This window comes from Centrocercus urophasianus, unplaced genomic scaffold, assembly GCF_019232065.1.
Source record: "Centrocercus urophasianus isolate 14NV4802_14NV808 unplaced genomic scaffold, USGS_Curo_1.0 seq_19, whole genome shotgun sequence".
Taxonomy (NCBI): Eukaryota; Metazoa; Chordata; class Aves; order Galliformes; family Phasianidae; genus Centrocercus; species Centrocercus urophasianus.
This window is the reverse complement of record NW_024884744.1, coordinates 2,927,760-2,940,191: the sequence shown is the minus strand read 5'-3', so window position 1 is coordinate 2,940,191 and position 12,432 is coordinate 2,927,760. Positions and strand designations below refer to the sequence as shown.

At 39.0% G+C, this 12,432-nt stretch overlaps 1 protein-coding gene across 7 annotated transcripts in view; it reads left to right on the top strand.

Moving 5' to 3' along the window:
• Positions 1–12,432, top strand: part of BCHE (butyrylcholinesterase) — an 88,891-nt gene that overhangs the window by 59,088 nt on the left and 17,371 nt on the right. For all 7 annotated transcript variants that reach the window (XM_042820987.1, XM_042820991.1, XM_042820989.1 and 4 more), the window contains one exon: positions 959–2,480. In XM_042820987.1, the coding sequence (XP_042676921.1) occupies positions 959–2,480 (1,522 nt within the window). The remainder of the gene's footprint in view (positions 1–958; positions 2,481–12,432) is intronic.

Here is a 12,432-nt window from a genome sequence, read left to right as displayed (position 1 = left end):
AAACGAAAACTTTTTTTTTTTTCTATGTTAATTTTAACTCATAAAAATATATTACTTGTCATGATTATGATGGTTATGAACCTGGTTAAGAACCTGGTTAAGTTGCTTTAGGGAAATAAGATCTTGCAAAAGATATTTCATTAAGGTCTTAGTGTACCTCTCTGTGCAGTCACCCAGACGAGCTCATGAGCTGGCACTCTGTTCAGAGGCCCTTTTCACACTTCACTTGCTTCAGCTCTGAAGATACATGGGTAAGGCAGTGAGACCACCCAGGGCTGCTTGGAGTTCACAGCAATGCCGTCCTGATGGTTTGCTTCAGCCCAGGCATGTGCTGTGATGTGGACATGGTTCAAAGCTTAGATAGATTTGGAAATCCTTGGATTAAAACTTGCTTTCTAGCCTCTTCCCTCCCTCCTCTTCCCCTCCCCCCAGGGTTCACAGAATGCATGTTTACGTGTGGGAAAAGTCTGTGGCTAGTGATGTCTATTAGCTGCCCTTGTTGATCTGAGTGTTCAAGTTGCTAAAGAAGCTCCTAGCACAAGAATGGTTCACTGGGCACAGCTTTCTGTATCACAGACTGTAAGATGTTCCGCTATTTGTGCTGGTGGAAATGCAAGTAGTGAAGTCACCTGTTGCAGACAGTGTGAGATTGCTGGTGGCTTGTAAACATATGATCTATGACCATTCCTTGATTCTCTGGTCCAACTTCCTTACTTCTGTGTATTTTTAGCAACAAAGTAGTACAGTGCTACAGAACAAAGCATTAAATCCTGAACATAGCTTTTACAACAAGACTGACAACAAGGTATGGTTAAAGACTGTTTGAGCTTTGTGCAGAAGCACCATCTTAATTTAAGTTCTCTTGGGATGATCTGCATCCTTTTTGAATGAACAGTTTTGGCTCTGGTGTTAATACATGGAAATGATAATCCTGAATTTCTTTTTTCCTGTCTTTCAGGCATCATGTTTTGGGCAAATGGGATGAGCATCTGTGCCAGATTTCTCATGTGGCTTCTTCTCCTGTATATGTTCATCAGGAAGGTAGTGCCTGAAGACAATATTATTACAACCAAGCAAGGCAGAGTAAGAGGAACGAACCTGCAGGTACTGGGAGGGACTGTGACAGCCTTCCTTGGGATACCTTATGGAAAACCACCTGTTGGTAGACTGAGATTTCAAAAACCAGAGCCTTTCGAGTCGTGGCCAGGTATCTGGAATGCCACTAAACACGCGAACTCCTGTTACCAGCTTATAGATACAACTTACCCTGGGTTTCCTGGAACAGAGATGTGGAATCCAAAAACTAACTTAAGTGAAGACTGTTTATACCTTAATGTATGGATTCCTTCTCCCAAGCCCAAGAATGCAACTGTCATGGTTTGGATATATGGGGGTGCATTTGAGACTGGGTCAACTTCCCTACCTGTCTATGATGGCAAGTTTCTAGCCAGAGTAGAAAGAGTCATTGTAGTTTCCATGAACTACAGAACTGGTGCGTTAGGATTTTTGGCTTTGCCAGGAAACAAGGAAGTTCCTGGAAATGCAGGTTTATTTGATCAAAGATTGGCACTTCAGTGGGTTCAGGAAAACATAGCATCTTTTGGAGGCAACCCAAAAAGTGTGACTATATTCGGAGAGAGCGCTGGCTCAGCTTCTGTCAGCTACCATATCCTTTCTCCTAAAAGCCATCCATTATTCACAAGAGCCATCATGCAAAGTGGGTCTGCAAATGCCCCCTGGACTGCAGTTCCAGCGTCTGAAGCCAGAAGGAGAACAGTAGCTTTAGCTAAACAACTCCAGTGTCCCACCAGCGATGAGACAGAGCTAATTCTTTGCCTCCAAGACCAGGACCCCAAGGACATATTGGAGAATGAAGTTTATGTAGTAAATTATTTCTCTCTTTTACACATTTATTTTTGTCCAACTGTGGATGGTGATTTTTTAGTGGACATGCCAGAAACATTGGTTGAGAATGGCATTTTCAAGCAAACACAGATTTTGGTTGGTGTTAACAAAGATGAAGGAACGAGTTTTCTAGTATATGGAGTCCCTGGCTTCAGCAAGGACAGTGATAGTTTGATCAATAAAACACAATTTGAAGTAGCTTTAACTCTGTCCTTTCCACAAGCAAGCCAACTTGCTATAGAATCTATCATTTTTCAGTACACGGATTGGGAAAATGAGCAAAAACCAGAACATTACCGCGATGCCATGGATGACGTTATTGGGGACTACCATATAATATGTCCTGTGATGGAGTTTGCCAAAAAAATTGCAGAAGTAGGGAACAACGTGTTCTTTTACTTCTTTGAACATCGATCCTCAAAACTCCCTTGGCCAGAGTGGATGGGAGTAATGCACGGTTATGAGATTGAATTTGTGTTCGGATTGCCTTTAGAAAGAAGAGTTAATTACACCAAAGCTGAAGAAATCTTGAGCCGGTCCATGTTAAGATATTGGGCAAGTTTTGCAAAAACTGGGTAAGTGTGCTGTAGAATTCTGTTTGGTTAGATGGTTGTTATTGCATGGGCAGAACTTTAACTGTGTTGATGGTGGTTTGATTCCTGATGGAATGCTGAGGCAGGATTAACTGTTCAGCTAGCCTGAATTCCTGTCTTAGTTCCGATAAAAGCACAATCTTAGTAAAATAAACTGTTATTTAGCTCATAGTGGTGAGTGAGCTTAAGAGAATAATGTGCATTCACCTACGAAAGCAAACACAATGCATTTTTTTTACCGTGGTAGCAGCAACTACAAAGGAAGTTAATGGTCTAAAGTTTTAAAAATAAAATACTTAAAACTTTGAAGACCTTAAACAGTAGAAATAAGAGCAAAGCCCAAGTAGCTGTGAGATGTAATTTGTTCAGAAAGCGCACGTGTAAATGTGGAGGTCTATTATGTTCAGAAGATGAAATGATTCAGTTTGCTGGATGTTCTTCTCAGAAAGCTTTATGTTCCCATCTGCACTGTAAGTATAGTCCTGACTTTCACTGAAGACGGTAACAAATCACTTGCTGTTTCCATTAGGCTCATCCTTAAATGAAATACGTACTAGCCCGCATGAGAAGCAAATAAGCATATTTCATTTGGATGTTTGAAATGGATTAAATATAGCCCCTCATTCAGTCTATTTATCTGGTGTCCAAGAGAAGAGTGAGACAGCTCTTGCTCTGCACGGTGGCATCCTGGGACTCTCTCAATGTACTATTAAGTTTGGAATGAAAACATTTCAGAGCAGTAAGAAAAACAGCTGCTACCAGAACCACGTAGAACTGGTCTCAAGGCTGCAAGCCTCATGCAATCGGGGAGCTATTTTGACTTCTCGGAAGCTTGGTTTGCACTCTCCCCTAATTATACATGTAGAAACCTGTGCTTTTGAAAATATAGGATCAAACACTTAATTCGTGCTTTTAAAATGTTTTATTTCTGAAGTCCTGTATTGTAGTTCTTTACTGTGAGAATAGTGAGATGCTGGAACAGGCTGCCCAGAGAGTTATGGGTGCCCCATCCCTGGAGGTGTTCATGGCCAGGTTAGATGGAGCCCTGGGCAGCTGGTCTAGCATTAACCGTGGAGGTTGGTGGTCCTTCATGTGGCAGGACAGTTGGAGGTTCATGATCCTTGAGGTCTTTTCCAACCCGGGCCATTCTGTGATTCTGTATGTCATGATGGACCTTTCTTTTTATTCATGAAGGGTGGGCAGATTTGGAAAGAGAGAATGAATTTTGGGATAGTATCTAATTATTTTTCTTATTTGATATCAGAAGAGACTGTAGTGCTCATTCAGTCCGTGCAACCTTGTACGTAAAACAAAACATAGGTAGGATTTAGGCATTTCCAGCGATGGAAAATTCAGCACAAACATTGGCAGGTTCTTCTAACTTAATACAGTTACAGCTATAAAGAGAACTTCTGTGTCTGATCGGAATGCGCCTATTCCAGTTCTTCATTTCCCAGATGCTAAATTTTGTTTGGCAGTTTCTGAGATTTGTATTACAGTTTGTGTTCCAAGCAGAGAGAATTCTAGGTTCTATTCAAATAACCCTTAATCCTTTTTCTTGTTGAACAAAACAGGTTATACTCTCGAGTTTCTCACTGTTATACATTTTTTCCAAATCTTGAATAATAACTGTGCCTCTCCTCCGGAACTGTGATTCATCAACACTTTCCGTGTTGGAATTAAACACTGTCATCCCCAGTGAGTCCTAATTACAGGTGTCATCTGTCTCCTATTTCAACCTGATATTCCCCTGTTTACTCATCCAAGGAAAGTGTTATTTGCACTGACCATGCTGTTATGCTAGGAGCTGCTGTGTGCCTATGCATGATGGTTAATTGATCTGCCCCATCTTCACAGTCCTCCTTTCTGTGCTGGCTCTGATTCAGCTCCAAAACCACTGCGTTTCCTGTCTGGCACCAGCCTGAGCGCAGCCCAGCTGCTGCAGCGCCTTGTAGCCCCTTTAGGTTACACTCTGAGGGGAAATTTTTTACATACAAAACTTTTTTAAACAGATTCACTTACGACATGGTGGTTTATTTGTTTTGTTTTTGTTTTTTTTCCAGAAGACACATTTCATTAATGTAGAAGTATAAATTATATTAAAAGTTCTATCTCATTTATGTATTGGATCTTGAAATATATGTATATATTTACTGTAAGTGATGAGCTTTTTAACTCAGATTAATGACCGTACAGTTAAATATACTCATCAAAAGCATAATATTTTGACATTGATTTTATTCTACCAAAACTAAATGAAAAATTTAATCTTAGAGCTCTTCCTGCTTCCCCCTCCTTTCGGAGCCTGAAGGCACCACTCCCTGTGAATTCTGAGTGAAAGGCTAATGCAGAGAAATGCATCCAGCAGGGGCACACGTTTTGGAAATGAGTTGTGTGCTTGATTTATCAATACCAGAATGCATGTGATAGATTCCCAAGATGAAGTCTGCATGATGAGGTCAGGCAAAACTTGGTAACAACTCCCTCATCGTGGAGACATGCTATGACAGCACTGCTTTGATGCTGGTGTCACTTAGGCTCTCATTCAAGGGCAAAGACTCCTTATTACGTGCTGCAACCAGGATCTGATATCAGCCATCCAGAGACCATGGATTTTTTTATTTAGCAGAATCATTTATTAGCAGAAGAGAAATTTAGTTGTATGCAACATATTGCAGAAGAATGTTTACATCTCTGTCAAGATCAGGCTGGGGGGCTCTGAGTACCTGATTGTTCACTGCAACAGAATTGGATTGGATGACCTTTAAGGGTCCCTTCCAACTCAAATGATTCTGTGATTCTATGATATATGTTCATATGTATATAAAATTCAATTACCTACTGTGCAAAATAGAGTATACAATCCTTGTTGCTGTAGCTGGCTAAAATTAAGTTCGCTGAGGTTTAAGTTCACAGCAGGCTTTAGCCATCAGTCCAGACATCTCGTCTGATTATCATTAGCACTGTAATTAGGTTAGCCTACAGATCAAATTTCAAATGGTTTCCACAGCAAATAGCAAATAATCCCTCCCTCTGCTTCCAATGCAAGTATAAAAAAAAATCAGTATTAGGGTCAACAATACACTCATGGAATTTATGTACCAGGAAATGATCTGGTCACTTAACCTCTTATGCGCTACTGTTCTCATCATCGAGACTGCAGATGTATTAAGTTTAATATTCCTAACGTAAAAGAAGTGAGGGAATAAAAACTGTTAGTGACTCCAACAGTAAGAGCTGATTGTTGTTTTCCCTGCACCTCTGAACACACAGTAAACATTTATATAGAACTGGGGAAGCCCAATTTGGCATAATGTTTATAGTCAACTCTGGCATGATCAAAGGACAAACATCTGGGGAAAAAATTACTATTCGTGGCTCCAGTAGATGAGGAGAAGTTGAGCAAAAAAGATGAAAATCAGAAATATCACATAGCACAAGTTGTAATGAGGGGGGTTGACCTAATATGCTAATAAGCAGAAGTTCAAACATGTAAGAGAGGGAAGAGCAGCCTGTAGAAGAAAGGAGATAAGACAAAGTTAATCTGAACTCATAAAAGTCAGTTTTATCCTGGTACTTTCTGGCTGGGAGGGCACAGCTCAGCTCACCTCTAGCTCATCAGCTTGCTGTGGGTTGCTTCTGGCTCTGTGTTTCTCATGAGGGGTCTAAAAGCCCCCACTTTGACCCAAATGATATCTGTTTTTTCATTGTCACTTGAGCAACTGAATTAAAAATGGTCATATGAAAAGATCTGATCTCTGTCCTGGAGCAGATTCTATTTCTATGAAGTAAGGAAGAAAGGACAGACTGAAAAGCCCATGGGATTCCTGGTAGTGTCATTTAGGCTCAGCTGGTAGGATTATTTCTAATTAGTGCTACTCTTGATGCTGGCAGGTACGCATAGGTACGCATCTACCACAGAGTTGCGGCGAGGCAAACTGCTCTGTGGGTATCTTCTCCTCCAGCTGTACATTCCTAGCATTCCTTCTCAGGAATATGCTTGATTTATTCCAAGAGCAGATCTAAGTAATCAGTGGAAAAGGTTAGCTGTTAGATTCTGCAAGTGTGAGCTATGTGCAGAGAAAAATACCGTGCTCTGATTTGCGGTGTTTAGAAGAGCATGGCTCCAGTGAACAATCTTCTATTCTGTGAGTGCTGATCAGAGTGCCACTAGGTGTGGGGTGGATGCTGATGTCCCTTAAAATGCAGAGAAAGGCAAAGATTACTGAACTGCCAATTAATTCTTAGGGTTGTATATCAAAAGCTTTAAGGCATAGATGCGCTTGCTGTTTCAAAATGAATGCAATTTTCACTGGCTGTACTTCCAGTATCAAGCAAGTTCAGCTGATTATCCCAGCCTTTCCTTAATGTTGTTACCATAATATCATCCAACGTTTTTTCTTGTTTGAGCCTTGAGAGAACAGCACTTGTTTGAGCTCTTGGCATATGTTTGAGCCCTGAGAGAACAACAGTGTCATTGCTCCCTTGGAAATCTCAAACACGGAGAGAAGAGGGTTATTACTGGTGCTTTCTAAAAAAACATCAAGTCTAATATAATATTTATATTATGAGAAAGAACGGATTCCAAAATTGATTGCCATGATTTAAATTTGGGTTTAAGAACATTCAGTTTTCCTTCACCTAGGATCTTCTCATCTGATTCTTGTGTTTCAGACTATTGGCAGATGAACATCACTTAGTAGCCTTAATGACATTAGGTAGAAATCCAAACATCATCAAATTTGGATAGGCAAAGGAACATGGCCAAATTGTATTCAAATGAAAACCTAAGTGTGATACTGATGCTATATGGAAAGGGGAGATTCAAGCTCAGTATAATCGTTTGTATATAGGTGAAGTTCATTGTAACAGTTGGTTAGTTTATCATAGCTGGCCTTCTGAATGCTTCCCAGCATACTTGATTTTAAGTGAATTTCGCAGTGATACAAATAAATTTAAATTTTTACTTTGAGATAGTTCTAAAATTCTTTTCTCTGCTGCACTTTTGATGTTGTAGAGAAAGCTTTTGAAAGCAAGCAAGTGACACTAACAGGTACTATCAGTCATGACCAACAGAATGCTCTGCTAACTCCATTGAAAAGAAGTTTTATTTATCATGAAAAAATATATGGCATCCCAAATCAGTGGTTGCTAGGTTATGCTTTTTGCATTATTTTATTCATTACATTTGCTAACTGTATTTTTTGGATAGAGGTGACGTAAGCTGACAAGGAGATAGACAAATCCGATGAGATGAGAACTCAAGACTGTAGTGGAATGTACAGAGATAGTATTTTTTAAGGCTTTGTGAAAAATGTTTTGGATAAAAGGAAACTGGCAAAACTTGTCCCGCTGCCAGTTTTACAACTGCTGAAACAAATCTTTGCAGCTTTTTCTATAAAGTGAAGGCTTTGAAATATTTCCTCCTATGTTTTAAGAGAATTTGTGAGGCTTTGATTCTCCCACTAAAGCTCTGAAGCACTTTGCCCAGTTATTATTGCCTTTCCCTGATGTTCCACTGGTAGACATATAATAAATTTCAGTGCTTTTGTTACTAACTTATCACAGCATGTTTATAGATAGTAGTTTCAGAGCAGTGAGAACCAAAACAACAGCCTCATATAGAGTCCAGACAAGAGACTGAACTGGGGACCTATATCACCTACGTATGGAAAGGGAAGAGTATACTGGGAAAAGAAAGATAAAATAAACCTTCCAGCCACTTTAAGTTATTTTGGTAACTAAGAAAGTTTACATAGCGCTGAGATATTTGGTGATAGAAAATATTCCATTCCCTGTGTTGGTGAAAAACAAAGCTTTAATTTTGCCCCAAAAGAGCACATGCATTCTCACATTCTGTTTCATGGGAATAATGTGTGAGACATGAAAAAAATACTGTGGGCAACATGGACATGTGTAAAAATGGTCTAATTTTAGGAAACCTATTGCCCACTATGCCTATTTCTCCACTTTTCATTTCTGGAGCACTTAAAAGTGGCTCGTCATCTTTCCATGGTCCATATGTATTCTTGTATTCAGAAGCTGTAATGGAAATGAGTGAAGCAATACATTTGAAAATAGTGCATCATGAAAAAAAATCAGTAACTAGAGACTCTTGGCAGTCGTCTCTGTTTCTGGCTTGCAAGCTGACAAGCTGTCATTGAATTTCAAATCTGAAAACAGGAATATTTGATTCAGTCATCTTCTGAAAAGAGGCCTGGGATACAAATTGTTTAGATTGGCTTAATATTGCAAATACTGCAAAATTACAAGATGCCTTGTTGATTTTCATATGTGCAGCAAATGCAATTCTATCCATACAGATTTTGTTCTCTGCAAAAGATGAGTCAAATCGTTATTTCCAAACATGAGATGAGAACATCTATTAAAGAAATGTCCAAATATTGTAGAAGTAATTGAACGAGATGTAAAACTAGAACCTAAAACTATAATGCAAAGCTTTGCCTTGAGTATAGCACTGGCAATGCTTTACAGAAGAGTGAGCTCTAATGCAATTGCCAGGAAAGGGACCGTGGGTAAAGAATCTCTTCCTGATGACGGAAGAACTAAAAAGCTTCGTGATTAAATCAGCAGATTTCAATTAGAAAGAAAAAAACCTTTTCTGCTTTGCACAGAAAGCTGTATTAGTTGGTTTTTCTAAGCTGACTTCTTTGTCAATTTAGCATCTGAACACTTTTGTGCATCTGATACTCTGTTCTTTCCTCCTAAAATGATTTCTAACTTAGCTCTCTGATTCCACCTTAAGTTGTGGGGACAATAAATCAGTTTTGGCACGTGCTCAGTTACCGCAGTGACAATCACAGCTTGAAAAGACTGCAAATACCTTTGAAATACTGTCAAAGTCTGCAGGCTCAAATCCACCAGTGATAATCCACAGTGCTGGAAATGAAGAAGGTGAGCTCCCTGCGTCTGGAGATGTAGGCAGACATGCAAACACACACACACAGGCAGAAGAGAAGAAATAACACAGAGGTTGTCTTTGAGGTGGATTTTATAGAGCTATGCTGCCTTTGGCTGATTATGTGCAAGAAGAGAGGGAAATGTCTTGGATGCAATTCTTTTTTACTCTCTTGATTAAGAGATATCTGGACATGAGGAAGTATTACTTTTCAGAAAGGGTGGTCAGGCACTGGAATGGATGCCCAGGGAGGTGGTGGAGTCACCGAGCCTGGGGGTGTTCAAGGAAAGGCTGGATGTTGTGTTGAGGGACACAGTTTAGTGGGAGCTATTGGGAATAGGTGAATGTTGGACTGGATGATCTTTTAGGTCTTTTCCAACCTTGGTGATTCTATGATTCTATGATATGTAGAGAAACCCGTACCAGACATGCCTCCCCATTGTACCCAAGCCCTGCAGGAAGCCTACCAAGGTATGTTTTGGGAAAGAGAGAGAGAGGCAAAGAGATACAACTGTTCCAAGAGTTAAAATAAAATCATGGTATGCTTTCTATCCTAAACTTGGGGATGAGAATAAGAAGCCTGGATGGAAATCATTCAGCATTTGATGTAGCACGTGTCAGTATAAAAGATGGGAAGACAAGAGAGGAAGATGCTAACACATACAAGAGGCTAGGTGAACAAGAAAAGATATAAAGAAGAGAGGAAGAACAAAAAACAGATGGGAAGATAAAAGAAAAAAATATCTCAGACACTTGCCATGAGGTATTTTTGAGGTGAAAGTATCTGTGAACAGTTAAATGCATGTATTAACCTGGAATGAATTATGTGTAAAGAGTGTTCGTATATAAGAACAACATACTTCAGAGATAGTCTAGAGTTAGGGATTACTTTCCCTGAATCATAAATACAGACGTGTAAAGACATGTTAGCAAAAGTCACTTTGAAGTTCTAATTAGTGTTCGCATGTAGCTAATTCTCTTTTTAGGGATACTCTTCTTCTATGTGGCGTTTCTGCAGCGTAGTCCTTGTTTCATCATCAAAAGACAGAAATTGGAGTTTCAAAGGTTTGCAAACCCCATTTTTCCAGTTGGTTTTGGAACATTAATCTGAAGTCCTACTGAGGAGTTTCACACAAGGCATGGAAACTGTGTCGTGCAAATTTTAATTTACTACCCAAGACTGGAGATTGGCTTGTTCCAGGGAAGTGGCAGAGGGGAGAAAAGAGGAAATGAGGAGCAACAGAGGTTACCTAACTGTATTTTCAAAGGTAGCTCAATAAGATGTTTAATTTTTTATTTTTTTTTTCTTTTCAATCAACTGCAAGAGAAGTCAGTTGTGAGTAAATGTAGTTAGCAATTTAGTCACAGGATTTGTGAGATTCTGTCCTCACAAATCTAGGAGCTGCATAAGTAGAAATCAGACATTACATGCTTACAGTTAGTGATGTTAAAAAATTATACTCTACTGCAGATATAAAATTAAAAGCTGCTGCTATCATCTTCTTTCCCAGACATCCCTGGCCTTGACCTGTGTTATCTACCTTTCCTCCAGGGAAAATAAGACAACTTCCTAATTTCACAGAGCCCAAACTCTGTGGAGTGTTGCTTCAAACTTTCATCAGAGAGGTTTTATATTCTGTTGGAGCTGCTACTCAAATTCTGTGATTTTTATTTTAACTAATGAAGTTTAGAGTATCTGTCTCTCATCATTTATTCATCATGGTGTTCTCAAACAGTAGCCTCCAAGTGAATTTTCTATGTAACTGGAAATGCTTAGAGGTTTAAATGATTGTTTTTTCCTAGATGTGAAGTAGTGCGTGTGCTATAAATTTCCACAAACACCCTCTTAATTTTGACACAGAAGGACTTCAAACTGGCTCAGATATCCTCCCTTCTTCACATACTCTTTCTTCTTGAGATCACGATTTTCATGATTCTAAGTTTAAAAGTTTCTGTTTAGAGATCTCTTTCTTGGTTCCAGGATTGAGTTTAAATCAGATTCAGAGGACGTTGCAACGCTGGGACATCATTTTAATGTGTTTAATGTAAAAAAAATGTATGATTTCTACTTACAGATGTCAGACCCACGGAGAGTTTATAACAGTGATAAGTGGATAATTACAATTATGGCAACTGAAGTTTGTAACTTTTGATCTTCATACCAACAGAAATAAAACAGTGGTAGTAGAGGAAAACATCAAGAAAAATGCTACTGTTATCAACTCCATCATGACACAGTGCATCCAGATGATTTTATTTGGTTCAGAGCTATGTGGAGTACCCATCTTGAAAAGAAATCATGATTAGGGCAATTACAGTTGAAAGCAAATCTCAAATATTACACCGTAGTATAGCATCCATTACTCAGCCAGTCTTGAAAATTTGGTCTTTAGAGGTAAGGAAAGCATTGCATCAATTTATCTAACAATTTCCAAGTGTCCGTGAATGAACTCTATTAATGGCAGAGAAAGTGAGAATTTGAAACAGCAATCATATACATATGAGTACAATATTTACACTTTCTCACAACCAACAGTGTTGATTATTTTTACTAAAGCCACCGGGAATTTAAAACACAGCATTAATAGTTCCATGGAAATAAAACATTTTTCTCTTCTTTTACACACTCTCTTTAAACATTTCCAGGGAGCAATTCTGGTTAGAATACTACGTAAGTTCAGATTTTCCCAGGCCATGAGAAAAAGTGTGGTTGTAAAGGAGATAAGCGAGTTTCAGTGGATGACTGGAAGGGAAAATGCTATGTCAGTTCCTGTCCACTTTTTCTTTTACTTACATTACGTGAAAATGACTTCCTCCATCAAAGTCAAAATAGGATTCAGCACCTTGTTTCTTTTCCAAATAGCCCTCCTCTTCAGCTTCTACAAGACTAAAATCTATCATTCCTTTTGATTTTCTGCTGAGTATCAAAAAATAGTATCTTTGAACAGTAGTCCTTGAAAGCTAAAATTGGTATCATATGTAAGGTCATAAGGGTCTTACAGAATACTTTGCAGG